Source organism: Alexandromys fortis, unplaced genomic scaffold, assembly GCF_014885135.2.
Source record: "Alexandromys fortis isolate MF-2015 unplaced genomic scaffold, M_Fortis_MF-2015_v1.1 scaffold_228, whole genome shotgun sequence".
NCBI classification, from domain to species: Eukaryota; Metazoa; Chordata; class Mammalia; order Rodentia; family Cricetidae; genus Alexandromys; species Alexandromys fortis.
The window spans coordinates 1,947,266-1,967,125 of record NW_026068115.1 but is presented as its reverse complement, the minus strand read 5'-3'; the positions used below and the strand labels follow the sequence as shown (position 1 = coordinate 1,967,125).

At 40.6% G+C, this 19,860-nt stretch overlaps 1 protein-coding gene across 1 annotated transcript in view; it reads left to right on the top strand.

The window, feature by feature from the left end:
- Window positions 1-18,162, top strand: part of Scai (suppressor of cancer cell invasion) — a 143,499-nt gene extending 125,337 nt beyond the window's left edge. The window contains exons 15-18 of the mRNA XM_050124836.1: window positions 7,550-7,622; window positions 11,103-11,276; window positions 11,470-11,570; window positions 14,999-18,162. Coding sequence (XP_049980793.1) covers window positions 7,550-7,622; window positions 11,103-11,276; window positions 11,470-11,570; window positions 14,999-15,145 — 495 coding nt within the window. The 3' untranslated portion in view covers window positions 15,146-18,162. The remainder of the gene's footprint in view (window positions 1-7,549; window positions 7,623-11,102; window positions 11,277-11,469; window positions 11,571-14,998) is intronic.
- The last annotated feature ends 1,698 nt before the right edge of the window (window positions 18,163-19,860 follow it).

Genomic DNA, 19,860 nt, shown 5'->3' with positions numbered 1-19,860 from the left:
CACAACGCCTACTCTACACGCTACAGTATGGTTCGCGAGCCAGGCAAGGGGCTGGAGATTGAAACACGTAGAGAGAGAGAGAGAGAGAGAGAGAGAGAGAGAGAGAAATTGGTCATCCTTGAAACAAGAATGCCCCCTTGAATCAAGAACGCCAACTTTATTATGTTCCAGGGCAGCTTATATAGGTTTTCCCTGACCAAATGGCCACGGCCTAACTCTGCTGCAAGCCCACCAGAAACCACTTCCCTGCCATCAGGAACTCCTGAGGGTCTCATGCTCAGAGCAGCTGCAAACGAGCCCTTTACTCAGGCAGGCGGAGGTCACAGGAAATTCAGGGTCTAGGGAGCCATAGTCCCCAGCACTGATATAAGTGCTGTGAATAGAAATGGGGTCCTCTTGAAGTTCAGCAAGTGCTCTTAGCCACTGATCCATCTCTCCTGCCCCAGCATGCTTGATTGTGTGTGTGTGTGTGTGTGTGTGTGTGTGTGTGTGCGCGCGCGCGCGCGCGCCTTTTATTATCCTTAAGTCCTTAAGATTGGGAGAAGTTCATGAGGCCCTAATGACCTCCATGAAGGGAAGAAACCTTCAGTTTCAGGAGTTTGCATTTGGTTGTATCACACATCTAGAAGTCCCACCAACTTAGGACCCTGCTGTAGTATCACCTGGATAGTAGATACTTAGGCTGTAAGAAATGGTCCTAGTGGGAAGACATGTGAGGGTTGATTTTACTTCGTTGTTTCTGTAAAGGGATCACCCTGCAGGATTCTTCTCTAATGCAAGCAGATATGGGTCTCTTACCATCTCTGTCCTTTTCTAGGTGTGTGGCTTTTGAAACCTAAATTCAAGTCGCTAGCTTGCCTTAGGCCAGCCACAGTCTGGCATTAGCTTATTTGTCCAGTCTCTTCTAGTGGTTTTCTCACATCTCTGACCATCTTTGGAGCGTCCCTGGGTTCCATCCCATTGCTCTTGAGCTGACTCCCTTAGCGCGCATGCTTGGTTTCATGACTTAACTACTGTACCCCAATGGCTCCTCACAAGTGTATTACCTCCAGGCAAAATAACTCTCTAGAATTCCACTTTTAATCTACCTACTTTGTGTATCCAGTTGGAAATTCTTCAAATAATTGCAAACTAATAGAAACCTCCATACCCAAGACAATTCTAGACCACTTCTACTTCCTGACTCCCTATCTCAGTGCCTATTTTGCTTTTATAGTTATCCCAGCTGAAAGTTGTGGCTTCATTCTTGATGTCATTTTCCTTCTGCTCTATATCACATGCATTTCATGAAACCTTCTAAGATCTAATTAAATGTCCCAAATCTCATAAACTCCACTGCCATCCCCCTGGTTCATGCCACTGTTCTCCCGCCCCCAAGGTACTGCGGTAGTTTCCCAGCTGGACCTACTTGTTCTTCCTTCTTCATCCCCCACCCCCCACATGTGTGCCTATGTGTCGGGATAAACATTCTCTACGCAAACTCTCACATAGCTTCTTATATCCCTCAGAATACAAAACCCCTGTGGACGCACAGGCACTTTGGCCTTTCAGTGACACTCTTCCTTCCTGGTCCTTGTCTTAGGGTTTCTAGTGCTGCAGTGAAACACCAAGACCCAAAAGGAAGCTGGGGAGGAAAGGGTTTATTTGGCTTGTACTTCTGGATCATAGTCCATGACTGAAGGAAGTCAGGCAGGAGCTCAAGCAAGGCGGGAACTTGGGGTAAGAGCTGATGCAGAGCCGTGGAGAGGAGTGCTGCTCACTGGCTTGGCTTGCTCATTCTGCTTTCTTACAGAACCCAGTACCTCCTATTTAGGGATGGCCCCATCTACCATGGGCTGAACTCTCCCCTACTGATCACTAACCCGGAAAATGCTTCACACTGAATCTCATGGAGGCATTTCCTCAACTGAGGGTCCATCCTCTCTGATGACTCTAGCTTACAACACAACTCGCAAATACAGTCCTTGATATCCCAGGCACTCTTTGCTCTGACCCTTTGCGTTCCACCCTTTCTGTCTTAAATACCCTTTCAAAAGTTCCTCATATTTTTTAAGTGTTTGAACAAATGAAACCTTTTACTTAGTCAGTTCCTCCTTAATTACCTTGTTTCAGATCACAGGCCTTCTTCACCTTGTAACTTTATTGTTCTTCCTAGTGAACGTTTGTATCATAACAGTGGCTGCTATGTATTCTTCTAAATGTTTGCTGTACTTAAGCACATTTAATTCTCACAGATAACTTGTCACTTTTCTCAGTACTGCGTTTGAATACAGGGCCTCACATACACTAGGTAAGCATTCTGCCTACCTTCATCCCCAGCTCTCTTTTTCTTTTTTATTTAGATAGTGGTATTTCACTAAGTTGCTTATAGCTCAGACCAGCCTTGGACTTATAATCTTCCTACTCTAGCCTCCCAAGTAACAATAGTAATTATAGGATCATACTTTCAGGCTTACCACTGCCATTTTTATTATCCTCATTTTACTAATAAGAAAACTAAGGCACAGGAAGTTTAAGCATTTTTTAATATTTTATTTTTATTTTATATGTGTGGATATTTTGTCTATACGCATGTCTATATACCACCTGCATATAATGCCTGTGGAGGCCAGAAGAGGGTGCCAAATCCCCTGGAACTAGAGTTACAGATGGTTCTTAGCACTGTGTAGGTGCTGGGAAATGAACTCAGGTCTTCTACAAGGGGAGTCAGTACTCTTAACTGCTGAGCCACCCCTCCATACCCAGTTGAAGCAGTTTTACCCAAGGTCACACACCAAACTAAGTAGTAGCAAAGCTAGATTTAAACACTCTGATTATAAAACCTGTGCTACTGATGTAATTGCTTGAATTCCATGCTCTGTACCCAGACTCCTTGTTACCTTTAAGAGTTTTATGTAATTTATTCATTTTGTTTACTGGGGGCCTGCCTATATCTGTATCCCTGTCCAAATGTCATCTTCAGGGAGACAGGGTTTTTCTGTTTTGTTTACTATCCTATCTTTAGCATATGAGACAGAGTCTGTTCCATCGTCTATTATTGAAAATAGACCTTTTAAAAGGATACTATGTCTATTGATGTAAATTAGTACTGGAGTTTTTATTCTGTTTTGTTTTGAGACAGTCTTGCTATGCAGCTCAGTTTGGTCTTGAACTTGAGGTCCTGCCGTCTCAGCCTCCCAGGTTATAGGCATGAATCACCAGGCCTTGCAGTTTGATACAGTTTTTAACTTACACATTTTTAAAGATGTGTGTGTGTGTACCACATATGTATTGTTATACACAGAGGCCATAAGAGGGTATTGGATCCCCTAAGCCTGGAGTTACAGAAAGTTATCAGATACCTGACATATCAGTGCCGGGAACCAAACTTGGGTCCTCTGGAAGAGTAGAGTGTGCTCCTAACTGCTGAGCCATATCTCCAATACCCCCTCAGTTTTTAATTACACACACACTCATGCACACATAACTGTTGAAATAGGAGCGGCAGGGCTGCGTCCCCGGCACCCAGCCGCCCGCATGGCTAGTTTATACCCAGAAATAATTACATGGAAACTGTATTCTTTCAAACACTGCCTGGCCCGGCTAGGTCCAGCTTCTTATTGGCTAGCTCTTACATATTGTTCTAACCCATTTCTAATATTCTGTGTAGCCCACGAGCTGGCTTACCAGGGAGGATCTTAACCTGCGTCTGTCTGGAGCGGGAGAATCATGGCGACTCCTTCACTAAGCTTCTTTTTCCCAGCATTCTCCTCTGTCTACTCCGCCTACCTAATTTTCTGTCCTATGAGGGCCGAGGCAGTTTCTTTATTATTAACCAATGAAATCAACAGATAAGATACAAGACCCACCTCCATCACATATCCATGTATGTTGAGGATTGTCTTATCTTGCCAAGACAGGATAGTTCTAAAAAAGTTCCTTGCCTTTGATAATGCTATGTCAGTTATGTTAGGCCTTAGCCAAAGTTGATTGACTCAACATTGCAAACGAGACTTTGGGTGATTGCCCAGGTAGTCAGTTGTCTCTGCATTTGTGCACATTTTGGAAGTTTCTCGTTTGTACTTCCTGGTTGCTTAAGTAATATTACTTCCCTTCTCAGATCTTTGATGGAGTTGAAGATTAGATAATTGTAGTTACTCTCTACATTATTTAGACTCCTTGAAATAGAATGTTTAGTGAAACTTTTGTTATATGTTTCTTGCTTAATATTGTTTGTTATTTGTAATTTTGTATTTATTATTTGTTCCTATTGTATATAGTTGTATTTGGTTTGGTTCTGTCTTATTTAGACAAAAGGGGGAGATGTAGGGGAAGCCCAGCCAATCACCTTGTTTGTAGGGCAGGATCCCTTCAGGCTAATATTTACTTATAAATCTTGCGGGTGTCCTCCCCACCTCTCTTGGTTCCGGAGCTTGGTTCCTGTTCCTGCTCTGGCGACTAGGCTCCTTTCCTGACGGTTGGTACTTTGTGAGTTTTAACCCCAAAATAAATGCCCCTTTAAATACTAACTGGTGTGGGATTGTTTTGCGCATCAGAGTGGGTTGTGTCTGTATGGAGGTCAGAGTACAACTTCGAGTCACTTCATTTTTTCTACCACTTGGTTTCTAGGGATCAAACTGGTTGCCAAAAATGGATGCGAGCTAAGCCATCTTGCCTGCTACATCTTGTTATTTTAGATAGAGGCTCTCACTAGGACCTAGGATTTGCCTATCATTCTAGGTTAGCTGGCCAATGAGCCCCAAGTCCATCTGTCTTTGTCTTCCCAATGGTGGTATTATAAACACACGTTACCACATTTTACCTTTCACGTGTTCACTAGGCATTAAACTCAGATCCTCATGCTTATGTGGCAAATATTTTACCAAGTCCTTAAATTTAAATATAATCTGATATGCCAGGCATGGTCACCTGTGCCTATAGTCTCAAATATTCAAGAGGTTAAGATGGAAGATTCTTTTGATCCTCAGAATTCAAGTCCAACTTAAACAACATCACAAGACCCTGTATCCTAGTAAATAAATTATATATACAACCAGATATTGTCTTTCAGGAGCCTATGGCAACCCCCAAGTGCACAAAATTTCAAGGAGGACTTATTTATTTCAGAATAAAATTATGTGAAGACTTAGTACAGTAAGATGAAGATAGCAAAATCAACAAAGGATAAGGAATGTAAAGAAGTCTGGGAAAATCAGGTCTAAACTTCCAGGTGCTGGCCCAGTAGTCACACAAAATGCTCTTATTTCCCCAACAACAAATTCTTTCCGTGTGGATTAAGTACTTTCTTTTAGGGATGCTTATTACAGAGCGAGGGGTGCAGATCAGTTGGTAGATTATTTTCTAGAATTCACGAAGCTCTGGTTTCTGTCCTCAGCATTTGGGACATGGAAACCAGAGGATCACAAGTGACCTGGATTACATGAGACCTAGTCCCAAACTTTACAGACTGACTCCACGAGAGAACTGAAGTGAAGGCTTAGATTGGGAACTGAGCACCAAGGCATCCTCTGCCAGGCTTCCAGACGGAGTGCTGGGGTCCCCCAAAGTGTCTCATTTGCTCCATCTAGGCAGAGCAAACCTAATCATGTGAGTCTTCCCTCACATACCTTCCAGAAACCAGCCAAAGCTAACTTTATGAGCTGGCACTCAGACCTGCTATAATAACTACAGTCCTTTTTGTGTATGCGTGTATGTTTGTATATGAGATATATCAGAGGACAGGGTTTGACTAGCAAGCAGAAAGAAGAGACCTTGAGGAAATGGATGATCCACTTTAGCACTATCCAGAGCAAGAGCAGCAGACGAGGACCCACAGGCATTTCCAAAATGTGGAATAATACTGTGGGATAATCGCTTTCTTCAGTGCTGGGAATGGAGCCCAGACTTCATGCACGATAGCCAAGCTTGGGTTTGGTGGTGGTGGTGGTGGTGGTGGTGGTGGTGGTGGTGGTGGTGGTGGTGGTGGTGGTGATATGGTTTGTTTGTTTATTTGTGGATGTGGTCTCATGGAGCCCAGGCTGACTCCATCTCCTGACCCTCCTACCTCATTTTCCAAGTGCTGGAATTGAGGGTATTTCCACATTTCATGGCTTATATTAATCTTAGCAATCATAATAGTTAGGAAGGGCTTCCAAGCCACAAAAATAACTTGCTATATTTTTGCTCAACACTTTAGTCGCTTGTTTTTTCATTTAGATTTTTGATTGATTTGTTACTCACATATATAGCATGGAATATGGAGACAACGTGTTTTTTTCTAAATATGGGGAAAAAAGCACTGTTATATATACAGAAGTTCTATGAGTTTGTGGGTCACTGTTTTCCACATACAAAAGTCCTGTGTTACACACAGGTCACCGTGTTACACACAGAAGTCCTCTGTGTTTGCAGGTCACCGTGTTACACACACAGAAGTCCTCTGTTTGCAGGTCACCGTGTTACACACACAGAAGTCCTCTGTGTTAGCAGGTCACTGTGTTACACACACAGAGAAGTCCTATGTGTTTACAGGTCACCGTGTTACACACATAGAAGTCCTTTGTGTTTGCCGGTCACCGTGTTACACACACAGAAGTCCTATGTGTTTGCTGGTCACCGTGTTACACACACAGAAGTCCTATGTGTTAGCAGGTTCTTTTCTGAACTTCCCATACTGTTCTGTGTGTTTTTGGGCCACTCCTGTGCCAGTGCCACACATTTCAGTTACTGAAGTTTTTAAGTATATTTTAATATCTGATGAGGCTTTTCTTTTGCTTTCCTGACTAATTTTGCCATGTGAACTTCAACAGTATATTTTTCTATGGAGGAGGGGCACCAGTAGCTCTTTTTATTGAGATTGGTTCAAATTTTAATATATTATTAGCATGACATTTTAGAATGGGTTCATCTGTAACAGCATAATGTATCATTCCATTTATTTGTCTTTATTTTTAATCTTTAGAATTTCTAACTTTCTAGTTTATTCCATTTACTCCTAGGAAATATATCTTTTTGTTGCTTTACCAAATAATTTATGTTATTAAAATTTTATCTATTATAATAGATCTGCCTTTAGAGAAATGGTATCCTAAATTATGCAGAGTGCTCCACTTGCAGTCTGAGTGCTCCACATAGTGCTCTCTATAAGGAGCACGTTGGCATTATCCTGTGTGAATTGTGGCCATGAGACTCAGGAAGGGACTTTATCCACTCCCAGAGCCTTTGAGACTGGAAGCTAGATCTGGAAAATCCACCCTGATGTATCCAGTGGGACCACCGTTTCTAGAGACCCAGATGAACTGTACCTGCAAAGCTACAGTTATTTATCTGCTATTACTTTAACAGTCAGTAGTCCACATTAGTGAACCTCACTGTTTTGGTGGCAATCCCTTAGCAGATTGGTATGCATGGTAATGAAAATGAGCAGCATATCTGCAGCTGCTACCGTCTCCACGTCTGCTTGTGAGTTAATGAGCCCAGTCCATATACTAGCTATGTACGCTGGAAGATTACTAGGTAACTACAGTTTGTCAAATCTCTAATAAAAGTCTTAAATTCTTATATATTGCAGAATTTCACAAACTTGTTCGGACAGCCACTTGTCTGCCTGCTTTCTCCCACGGCATATCCAAAAGCCCTGCAAGGTACGTTCTTGGTGCCTGTCACACCACTGAGCCTTAATGAGGAAGACTGGATTTGTTTTGATCTCCCATTGTAACTAGACATGTATATGTTGTTTTATAAGTTTCAGTCTGAAGTATATCTGGAATCCTTGCTGACAAGGCTTCCCTAATGTGCTGTGATTAGCCCGAAAGATAATTCATCTCTGAGAAAGAAGTGGTTTAATCCCTTGCTATAGAGAACTTCTGGTTTTTAGATTAAAAAATTGGTTTTGATCTTCATATTTTTGTACATGATTTTCTGACACCTTTGGTTATTGTACCTTGGGCATCTTTGAAGACTGTAAAATTGTTGGTCTAGGAGTTTCTCAGCCTGTGTCTATAGTTAGGATACCTGAGCTGGCACAACTTAAGGCTTCTTTCTTTCTTTTCTTGTTTTTTGTTTTTGTTTTGTTTTGTTTTTCTTTCCATTTTTATCCTGTACTTTTAAAATAATCTCTTCAAAATTCACCACAAGGACAGGTTTGTTTGGGCCATTTCTCCAGTGGCTACCAAGGGAAAACTAGTATTTTGACCTGGATAGGCTACACATACACTCTAACTCTAACTCCCAGTCATTTCCTAGGTCAATGCTAAGGGAACCTTCACCCTGTCTTAGCAGTACTTGTCACTGTCTCCCTATCTCCCTGACTGTGGAGAGTGCTGATGTCTCTCTGTGGGAGATGGCATTGCACTGCTACATCCCAGCCCGAAGTCCTGGCTGCTGACATAGTTTCACACAGGAAGTGATGGTCAGCACTTGAATGCCTGAGAGAAGCTGGAGACTTACACCGTTGTTTTAAGGTAAGTTCTGTTGTTTAACAGGGAAAATCTTGTAGCAATTGTAAGTTCACATAGCCAAAGCCAAAGGGATAGAACTTACCTTCAAACAACGGTAAAATTCTCCTGCTTTGAGGATTTTGCATCCTGTTTCTTATTGTTTCTGGAGGAATGTAACCTCTCCCCACTACTAGGGAGTTGCTGTCATCATCCTGTTCTAATGTAGTTTTACTTAAAACTACATGGTCAAGTGGGTTAATACCAAAATTCAGTTAGCAGCTTCATTGCACAGACTTAAGGGTGCCAGCTGAACTTGAGTCCCAGCCTAGCCACTTATTAGCTCTGTTTCTTTAGAATGCTATTCTGCCTTGTTGTGCCTCAGTTATTACTATTTCCATCTGTCATAGTAATAGTACTTAACCGTGTTGCATAGTGCTAGGAACCTACAGAGTACTCAGTTTGTGCTGTTAATATGTATGTAGTTATGATTCATGTCCTCAATGTCTTTTTGCCCAACATCCTATCTTTACACTATAAAGCTTAGACTGTAGATACTTTTAAGTAAAATTTAGCCACTAGACAGATTAATTACTTTATTATTCAATTTAGGATTTATTCAGTGGCATTGTTGCTGCTGACCTCTACAAAAGGGCTTGCCACTCTGGCCACAAAGTAATATATGTATTTTATAAGGTTCCTACTGTAGTTCTATGATTAATCAAGACATACTTCATTCATTCAGTACAGTTTATGAGTTATTCAAGGCTGGAGAGATGGTCAGAAGTTAAGAGCACTGGCTGCTCTTCCAGAGGTCCTGAGTTCCATTCCTAGCAACAACATAGTGGCTCATGACCATCTATAATGAGATCTTGTGTCCTCTACTGGCCTGTAGATATACATGCAGGCAGGTACTATATACATAATAAATATATATAAATAACTAAATCTAAAAAAAAAATTACTCATCAACCTTGTGCTAGGCACTGAGGAACAGCATTGCATCTGATACTCCAGTTGTGTCTCTCACAGAGCCAGTATCTAGGAGAAGAAAATAGAGCTGACCTAACAGAGGAAGCACAGGAGTACAAACAGGAACTGCTACTAAGCAGGAGGAGAGGTGCTGAAGGATGGGGAGTGACTGAGCAGGCAGTGTTCCAGCAGAACACTCATAGCCTCGGGCTATAGAGCTTGTAAAACAAACATTTAGAGAAATTTAAATAGTATCTCTGTAGGAAGGGATTGTATTACTGAATGATAAGAATCCTTTAAAGACGATCTGATTTGAATTGGAGAGATTTGAGTGAACAGGGCTGAACAGAGAAGGTAGGAGAGATGAACCTGCAGAGACTGCATTAGAGGGCGCTGAGGGAAGTAGCCAATGAAGGTGTCAGGGGCTCAGCAGTCCCTTTCAGTCCTCTAGAGCCCTCTGTCGCTGCAGGACTTGCTGATAGACAGGAGTCTGTGGCTCAGGCATTGGTAGAAATCCTGAGTCTTGATGGGAACCTGCATTAGAAAACTGTAGGAGAAAGCATATGTTAGATTCACAGTCTTTCTGAGAATGAACTTGAATCTATCCCAGTGTTGTTCAGTAGAAATGTAGGATGAGTTACGTATCTAGTGGGGATTAACAGTATGCCTTTTTGTACTAAGTCTTTGAAGTCTGGGATGCATTCATAGATGGTTTGGAGCAGCCCAGTCTTTGTGTATAGTAGATCGCAGGAAAGCACAGAACCAGTCTTGGTCTTTGAAAATGAGGCATCCAAGAGCATGAGTAGCAGCTTCTGTCCTAGGAGTTGGTGTGATCAGCAGTGTGCCAGAGGAAAAGCAGTGCTGACATTGAAGAGCCAGGCAGATTCTAACCGATAATCCCATACTTAGGAGGTAAAAAGGCATTAGGATCAGGAATTCAGGGTTGTCCTTAGGTACTTCATGAGTTCATGACCAGCCTAGACTCCATAAGACCCTGTCTCAAAAAGGGCCTGCCTGGGTTGCATAGAAAGAACAACCAATCAGAAATTGGCAGATTAGGTACTCATCAGATGTTTACATCATCGTCGTGGATGCTTCATGAAGCAATACTTGCCGTATTTGGATGAAATTGGTTAGTTGGTGTTAAGATAAAAAGAAATGTGTTTAAGACAGCCCATGTGGCGCATGCCTTTAATCCCAGGCAGGTAGATCTCTGTGAGTTCAAGGCCAGTTTGGTCTACAGAGCTAGTTCCAGGACTTGCTCCAGAGCTATAGAGAAACCCTGTCTCAAAAAAAAAAAAAAAGGAAGGTAGGTATCTACTTCTCATTTTATAATTGAAGGAGCCTCTGTGTTTTTGTTTTACTCAAAAAGCAATATGCTGCCGGGCAGTGGTGGCACATGCCTTTAATCCCAGCACTCAGGAGGCAGAGGCAGACAAATCTTTGTGAGTTTGAGGCCAACCTGGTCTACAAGAGCTAGTTCCAGGAGAGGCTTCAAAGCTTCAGAGAAACCCTGTCTCAAAAAACCAAAAAAAAAAAAAAAAGCAATATGCCTAAGATGTATCTTTATAGTTTCGTGAAGAATTTACATTGTCAAACTGTGCTTTACTGATCCAGCTTTAATTTTATACATTATCAGTGTATTAAGATATTCCTCTTGTGTCTGCTAACCCTTTGTAAACCTCTTGTCTCTATGTAACATGTTTGTAATTACAGATCAGTCTCAGCGAGGTAGCCTCTTCACTCTCTTTTTGAACAATCCTCTAATGGCCTTCCTATTTGTGTCTGGATTGTCAAGCATGCGTAGAGGCCTGTGGGAAAAGTGTCAAGAATATCTTCGAAAAATCAACCGTGATATTGCCCAGCTACTGACCCATTCACGTTCAATAGGTACCCTGCTAATCTACGTGCACACTTAACAAAGCTTACTGTAGTGGTTTAAATGGTTTCCTACTATAAACGGTTTGGGTTTTTAAAGTTATTGTCCTAGGTAGGAAAGTCATGAAGGCTTTCCTTAACTTAGTTCACTATTGGAGTGGTGTTTTCATATTGCCTGCATTCACCGTCCCCTTTTCCCCTGCAGATCAGGCCTTTCTCCAGTTTTTTGGAGATGAGTTTCTTCGATTGCTTCTCACAAGGTTTGTCTTCTGTTCAGCCACCATGAGGATGCACAAGGCCTTTCGGGTAGGCAGTGAATCACTAAAGATCAAGTTTACCATTTTGATCCATTATTGTTAGCCATGTATTCTATTTTACTTACACTAAATAAAGTTTAAATAGATTCAGAATAATATTCAGAAGAAAACATGTACGGCATTACAATGAGCGTATCATGGACATGGCGGTACATGCTAAGAATCCCAGTATTTGGTAGGCTCAGGCAAATCCTGTCTCTAGAAGCTAAAAAGAAACAGAAAAAGGTTAACATTTTCGTTAGCTGCCTGTATTTTTAGCACTTGAGAAGTAGAGTCAAAGTTCAAGGTCACCATTGGCTACCTCGTGGGTTTGTGGCCAGCCTGGGATATATGAGACACTTGTCTTCTTTTTCTTTTCTCTTTTTTTTTTTTAAACTTTCTTTACTTGGGAAGACTGCTGTGGGTCCTACCAAATCTCTCCTCAAATGCAGCTGATAGCCAAGTGTTGTGATCATTCACCTTTTGTTAAAACCTTGTTGCTAGGCAGTGGTGTTACATACCTTTAATTCCAGTGAGGAACAGAAGCAGGCAGATCATGGAGTTTGAGGCCAGCTGGGTCTACAGAGCAAGTTCCAGAACAGCCAGAACTACACAGAGAAAACCTGTCTCAAAAAAATAAAAAAAGAAAAAGTATATAAATGGATTTACATTGGTTTATTTTCATCAGTAGTGTTCTGAGAGCTGGAGATGTAGCTCAATGGTAGCATGCCCACTTAGCGTGCATAAGTCCTGAGGTCACTCAGCAGCACCACTGGGAAAATGATTTAAATACATCCATGTATATGCATATGTATGTATGTGTATGTATGGCATATTGCTGCAATTGAGCCATTTGATTATGATGTTCATTCTTTGGTATTGGCTGTGTCTCATTTCCTTACACATTCTACCAATAATGGACATTTGGATTGCCTCCAGGTGTTTATTATTATATAATGATCAGATGGTAGTTTGTGCACACCTTTAATCCCAGCACCCCAAGAGGCCGAGGCAGGTGAATCTCTGAGTTCAAGGCCAGCCTGGACTATGGAGCAAGGTCCAGGACAACCAAGTTTACACAGAGAAACTCTGTCTCAAAGAAAGAAAAAGAGGGGGGGGGGGAAGGAAAAATCAAACAAAAACAAAAACCAGTAAGGCAAAAGAAATAACAACACACAGAGTGTGTTTTATGTTGGCCAACTACTCTTGGGCATGGGGCCTGCCCTGGAGTGTGATTGATAAACCCAATGACACTACATTGTAGAAAACTGATTTTTCTTTCCCCAGTGGTATCAGTTGCAAATCCTTCTTGGTTGGTGTTGGGAGTCTGTCTGGTTTGTACCTGTGCTGGTCTTCTGCATGCCGTCAGTCTCTGTGTTCAGATGTGCACCACCCTGACTGTTTCCTTGTGGTCACCATCACCGGCTCTTCTAATCATTTCACCTCTTCTTTTGCATACACCCCGAGCCCTGGGGGTAGGGTTTGATGAAGACATCCTATTTAGAGCTGAGTGCTCCACAGCCCCATTCTCTGCACATTGTCCAGTTGTAGGTCTTCATGTTATATCATCTACCAAAAGAAGTTTCTCTGATGAGGGCTTGGTGATGCACTGGACTGAGTCTTCACCAACCTGGTACTCATGGTTTTTGTTTTGAATGTTATCCATTGCATTTTTTCTTTAGTATGCAACATTAAGGGTTCTATGATATATACATATGTATGTACATATACTTTTTTAATTTTTAAAATGATTTTGTAACTTTTAGTTTCAGAATATTCTGCCACATACTTTGATTTTATTTCCAATTTGGTTTTGTATAATTGATACAGTCTCACTATGTAGTCCGGGCTGGCCTTGAACTTCTATCCTCCTGCTTCAGCCTCCTGAGTGCCAGGATTATAGATATGCCCCACTATGCATGCTTACAGTAAAACACACAAAGTTGAAATCGACCTTTACTATATGGTTAATACATTGTGTTATTGTAAATGCAACCTCTACTGAGCCATACAGCACCCTTCCCGTGAGTCTACAAGCACTACATCATGATCTACGTGTATCATAGTTTTTAAACTGCCTTATGAACATGATAGATTGGATAGAATCTTGTGTTAAGCTGTTACTAAGATTGGCACATTTTTTTCTTTTATCACTAGCTTGTTTCTTTTTCATTATTTTTAGGGTTTTTTTGGTGTTATTTTGTTTATATGTATTAGTGTTCTGTTGCATTTGTATATGTGCCCCACATGCATGCCTGGTGCCCACAGAAGCAAGAAGATATCACCAGATCCCCTGGAACTGGAGTTTTGGATGGTTTTGAGCCACCATGTGGGTATTCAGAACCAAGCCCAGGTCCTCTGCAAGAGCAACAAGTGGAGCACTGAGCTGTGCCTCCAGCGCCACTTAGTTCTTTTTACTGCTGAGTAGTAATCCATTATTCTACTGTAGTGATCACCTGGGCAGTTGCAAGTCATTAGCTAATGAGAGAAACCCTTCAGTATAAGTAGAAGAGCTCGTGGGAGTCTTCACACACAGATTTGGATTTTTTTTTTTTTTTTTTGTAATTTCACCACATACAGAAAAGACTTTATCTTAATAAAAAGTGTCTTGTGAGGTTTTTTGTTGTTGTTGTTTTAGATTTATTTATTTATTTATTTATTTATTTATTTATTTATTTATTTATTTATTATACAGTGTTCTGCCTGCACAACAGAAGAGGGCACTAGATCTCATTACATGTGATTGCTGGGAATTGAACTTAGGTCCTCTGGAAGAACAGGCAGTGTCCTTAACCTCTGAGCCATCTCTCTAGCCCTGTTTGTTTGTTTTTTAACAGAAACAAGGGCTTGAAATGTTCAGGAGATCAGGTTCTCTTTTTTTTCTTCAGGTTCCTAAGAAATCTTATCTGTTCTAAGCTTACAAAGGTTTTCTCTGTTTTCTTCTAGGAGTTTTTATTTTAGATTTTGTCTTTTCACTCATTTTGATTTCTACTGCAGCATTTTTTTATTCATGAAATGAGTGGTTTGTTGTTTTTTTTTTTTTTTAATTCTATGTGTGGATCCCTCAGGATTTGTATGGATTTTTTGATGGTATAGAGTATTGGTCCTGTCAGTCATAGAGGATAACAAATAATTGTGAAATAATTCAGTGTGCAGATATATTGGGCTCACCCATATGAAGCTGTGAGAGGTTACAATTGTCCCTTGTTAGTAATTCAGCCCAGAAACCACATATGATCATGCTCTCAGGAGGCCGACTTGAACATTGTCATGTGTTAGAGGTATAGCAAAATCCTGTCTAAAAGTTAACAAATCAAAGTTCCAAACCACCAAAAACACATATATTAGTAATAATAACATTTAACTACTCCTTATTACTGTCAAACTGGGTAGTTTCCTCCCATAAGACTTTGACACATGACTTTCCTTATTTGCCAGGAAACCCGGAATTACCCAGAATCCTATCCGCAACTACCAAGGGATGAGACTGTGGAGAACCCTCACCTTCAGAAGCATATTTTAGAGTTGGCCTCCATTCTGGATGTTCGCAATATCTTCTTTGAGAATCCCATGGACGACTATTAAAACCCTCTTGTTTAATTTCTTTCATCTTCCACAGGTTTAAACGGTGCAGTTTTTATGTGATGACAGAGACCGTTATTCGGTTTTTATTTGTGAACTTAGGAACCACCATTTTAAAAACAAACTGACAAAAGTTCAAACTTTTAGGGTAACTTTTAAAATATAATGTTTCAAGTCTTTTAAAGTCTCAATCTTGAAATTTTTATTTTTGGTTTTGACATTATATACTTACCTCCAACATCTAATCCTACATTCATATAGGTACTATTGCCTCCCTAAGAAGAATAAATTGTTTATTTTTTTTACATAATGAGGACAATCCAGAAGTTATACTTGGACATTTAAATGTCTGGATTTGAGAAATATCTAACTCTCCATAGTGGTGAAACTGGCCACATGGACTACTGAAAGTCAAGAGCCACGCCCTTCTGTAGAGTTTCTTCTCACTCCATGCTGATAGGTAGGAAAATGATGGACAAAGGGATTTCTTGAGATTGATGAATTTCATCAATGTTGTCAGATTTTTAGAATCTGTTTAGGGCTGATTTACATCTGGAAATTAAATCTTCAATTGGAACTTTGAGGTTGATAGACCTTACTTAGAATGTGAATACTATTATCATGGAGATTTGTTTGTATATTTTATTTTCTTTATGGTCGTGAATGCTGGAAATACAAAGGAAAATACTTTTAAATATTTCAACCAAAAATCAAGTTGTTGGTTTCATAATCTTGTACTGTGTCCAGTAGGATTTCTACATAGACTTCATTGACAGTATTTGGCTTTAAATAGTGTCTTGATTTATTCATTGGTATAGTCACTGCACAGTTTCTAGTTCCTTTTCATATCCGAGTTTCCAGGGCATCTATGTCAGAGATACTATTAGTGTGAGTTGAGGATAACTGGGCGTTAGGAAAGCAAATCCTGAGTTCATTTTAATTTTGCTTTGACAATTTGGAAATAAGATATTAAAACTTTGTGTTTTCTTAATTTTATATTAATATGCAAGCTTTTATTATTATTTTAAATAGGACTCAGTATGTAATAGAAAGGCTTGTATGTGTTCTTCCCCTCCATCTCCTTCATAATCTCAAAGGTACTAGCTGTGAAGATTCCTTCCATCTTGGCTTCTTTGGGTTGTATGGCATTTAAGCTCAGAAATGCAAGAATCACAAGACCTTCTCCCTATTTTCTGTGTAGGTTCATGGTCTAATCCTGGCAGTTCCTGGAGAAATGAGGTAGCTCTTTTCAGCACATCTTTCCTGTGTCCCTGAGGAAATGGTTATGAGGTGTTTTAACCTGGTTCCCTCCTCTCCCCTAGAGCATCACTTGAGTGTAGATTGTAGCTGTTTCAGCTCCAGCACACTGAGTACGTGAACTCCGGGTTATGGTTAGGTTGGGAGCTTGGGATAGTTCATTTCTTTTTAAAATTGTTGCTTTGTTCTTTCATTCAGTATTTTTTAAAGCTTAGAAAAAGTTACTCTCTGGATAGAGCCTTTCCAGGTGTTGGTTTTTCTTTTTAAAAAGTCTACTTGTGGGCAGGGTGGCACACACCATTAACCCCAGCACTTGGGAGGCAGAGGCAGGCAGATCTCTGTGAGTTCAAGGCCAGCCTGGTATACAGAGAAAGTTCCAGGACAGCCAAGACTACAATTCAGAGAAACTGTCTCAAATAAACCATAATATATCATGGTTTTCCTCTCCTAACTCTTCTCCTGGACTATAGCAATAGATAGTCATTAGCTGCCTGGCCTCTGGTCCAGTTTCCTTAAGTGCTGTGCTTACAGCACACACTTTACTGTTCCCTGTCCTGTGTTTAATCCTTTTCTGCTAAACATAAGGACCACTAGATTCAAAACCAAGGTCTGAGTTCTGATCCTGGCTTGTTTAGTAACTAGCATGATGCCCTTTGACAAATAGCTTCATGTGTCTGCTTTTTAGTGCTCTTCTGTATAGAATACAGTCACTAACCCAAGGTCCTATTCTTGTCTGTGACTCTGCAGTTTGGAGCCTTGGTTCCAAATATGCTGATTTCCTCCCCATTCCAGAGAAGTTGATTTGTGTGTTTTTGGCACTATAATATCCTTTTTGTATCGTGTTTAATAAGATTTTTTTTAAAAAAAAAAGAAAAAGTTATAGGTCCTACTTTGCTGCTTTAAGACTTGCTTAAAGAGACTGTCCTGGAAAAATCAGACCTTCCATGATCAGAAATATGTGTGTCTTAGAGATCACAGTGTAAATATAGATTATAATAGCAAGGGCCCTTAAACTAACAGTAATGCAGTTCCTAACTGGTGGCTAAAGATCTAAGTAGACCAGAACTAAGGCTGTAGTGTCAGTGTTTAGCAAATACTGAGAAATTCTGAGCTTGGTCTCCATAACTAGGGAGGAAAAAAAAATTCACAAAGAAAAATACTAGAAACAATTCTGAACGGGATATGCTGATGTGTGTCTCTAATCCCAGCACACAGGAGGCTGAAGCAGGAGGGTTACAAGGTCAGGGCTAACCTAGAGGATAGCAGAAGTCCATCTCAATAATAATTGAATCTCTTGAGAGTAAATCTGCTTTAGGAAACTTAAAGCTTTTTTTAATCTGTGCTTAAAAAAAAAAAATGTACAGCTGCTGTGCACCACACTTTCTTTATGGCACTTGGAATGCAAGCAGAGAAGACTTAAAGATCCTTGCCTTGAAGACAAAGATTGTGGCATAGTAGTAGAGCCTTGCCTAGAGTGCACACAGCCCTGGCTTCCATTCCCAGCACTTAGAGGCAGGGCATCAGGAGTTCAAGGCCACCCTAGCCATACAGAGTGAGCTCTAGACCAGCCTGGGCTACATCAGACCCCATCATCGCAAAAACAGATTTGCATACATAAGCTCTGTTTAATCTTAATCTTAGAATTTATGAAAACTTAAATATTGGAACTAAAAACAGCAAAGCTGAAGAAGCAACATTTTTTTTTAGTCAAATTGCACAAATCTGGCTATAGATTCTAGTAAAGTTTCCTCTCTCTCTCTCTCTCTTTGAGGCAGGGTTTCTCTAGCTTTGGTGCCTGTCCTGGCACTCTCTCTGTAGACCAGGCTGGCCGAAACTCACAGAGATCCACCTGCCTCTGTCTCCCAAGTGCTGGGATTAAAGGCGTGCGCCACCACCGCTCAGCCTATATTGCCAACATCTTAAAAAGCACTGCAAACACCAGGCAGTGGTGGCACACACCTTTAATTCAGCACTCAGGAAGCAAAGGAAGGCAGATTTTGAGATCCAAGGACATCCTAGTCTACAGAGCAAGTCCCAGGACAGCCAGGACTACACAGAGAACCTGTCTTGAAACACAAACAAAAAAAAGAATCACTGTAAACCAACTAAAAAGCATCAAAGAGATGGGTGCGAGAGACCTGTTGCACACAAAGCAAGGTGAAGCACAATAAGACTCTTTGTCTCCATACATTTCTTACACAGGGCAGTCACCTTCCTGTTTTATAGAAGAGAAAGCTGAGGTATTAAAAGCTGCTCGTTATCCAGTGATAGAGCTACGAGAACACGATCTCATCTCAGCCCCCTCTCCCCTAGCTCAGGCTTCTTTCTGTCATGAACAAGAGGGAAAATTTTAGAGCTATATTAATATAAAAATTAAGATTTCTCACGTATTGGCTGTTGAAACCCATTAGGATGAGGCTCAATCATCCTTACCTGGCATCTGCCAAGCCCTGTGTGTAATTCCCGGTACAGTGGATATTCATGCCGGTGAATCATTCACCTCAACACATTTTTATCAATTATAAAATCAGATGTTTCTTTCTTTGATTTCAGTCAGGATATATCTTTGTGTAAATACTTCCTTCCTAGAAAGTGGTGCTCTCGGGACCTTTCAAAGCACAGAATTGATTGTACCCTTTATATTTTTTAACAAAGTTGAAATGTTTCACAGTTTTGGAATTGAGGTGTAATTTGATCTTGAGGTTTTCCTGACTTGGGGTTTGGGTGTGGAATTTGATTTTTTTTTTCTCCTCTGACATGCAGTAGAATTCCCTTATCTGGGTAATGGTACTGAATCTCATTAATGTCCAGGGAGAAGTCCAAGTCAGACTCCTGAGGCAGTTACAGACCCTTCTCTAGCATTCAAGTCCAGTCTGTCTGTGTCTGAGCAAAGGCTTCAAGATAGTTGAAAAGTCTCACTTATCCATGGAGACATGTAATCACCCCAATAACCAGAGAATGTTCTGGACTAGAGACACATTAAGGTGCCAGTGTCTGGAAACTTGGCCCCTCCAGAATCATCTGTCCACCCTGTGTGAGTATAAGACTATGAATCTGAATGCCTTGAGTTTCCTGGTAATTTGGGAGTGATTTCTGTTCTCTTGTTTATTTTTGGAGAATTCAAAGAGTATTTAGGTTTAGGGCTCTTTTTTGAACTTATTTATTTGAAATCCTTATTTTTAATGGCATGTGTATATTTTTGTGATGCTAAATGCAATCTCTAAACTTTTTGTATATATGTGTATATATCTGTAAATATCTTGGTATGCAGTTATATACAGTGTGTGTATATTATATACCCATACCCATTGTGGGCTGAATTTATTTTAGTTCTGTGAGGACATCAGAGTGGCATTGTTCATGCTACTATAATTAGGTTGTGGCTGGATCTCATTCACAAGCCTCAATTTTAAGGGGCTTGTGTTGGGATAAGATGGGCTCCTTTGGAGTTGAAATTAGGA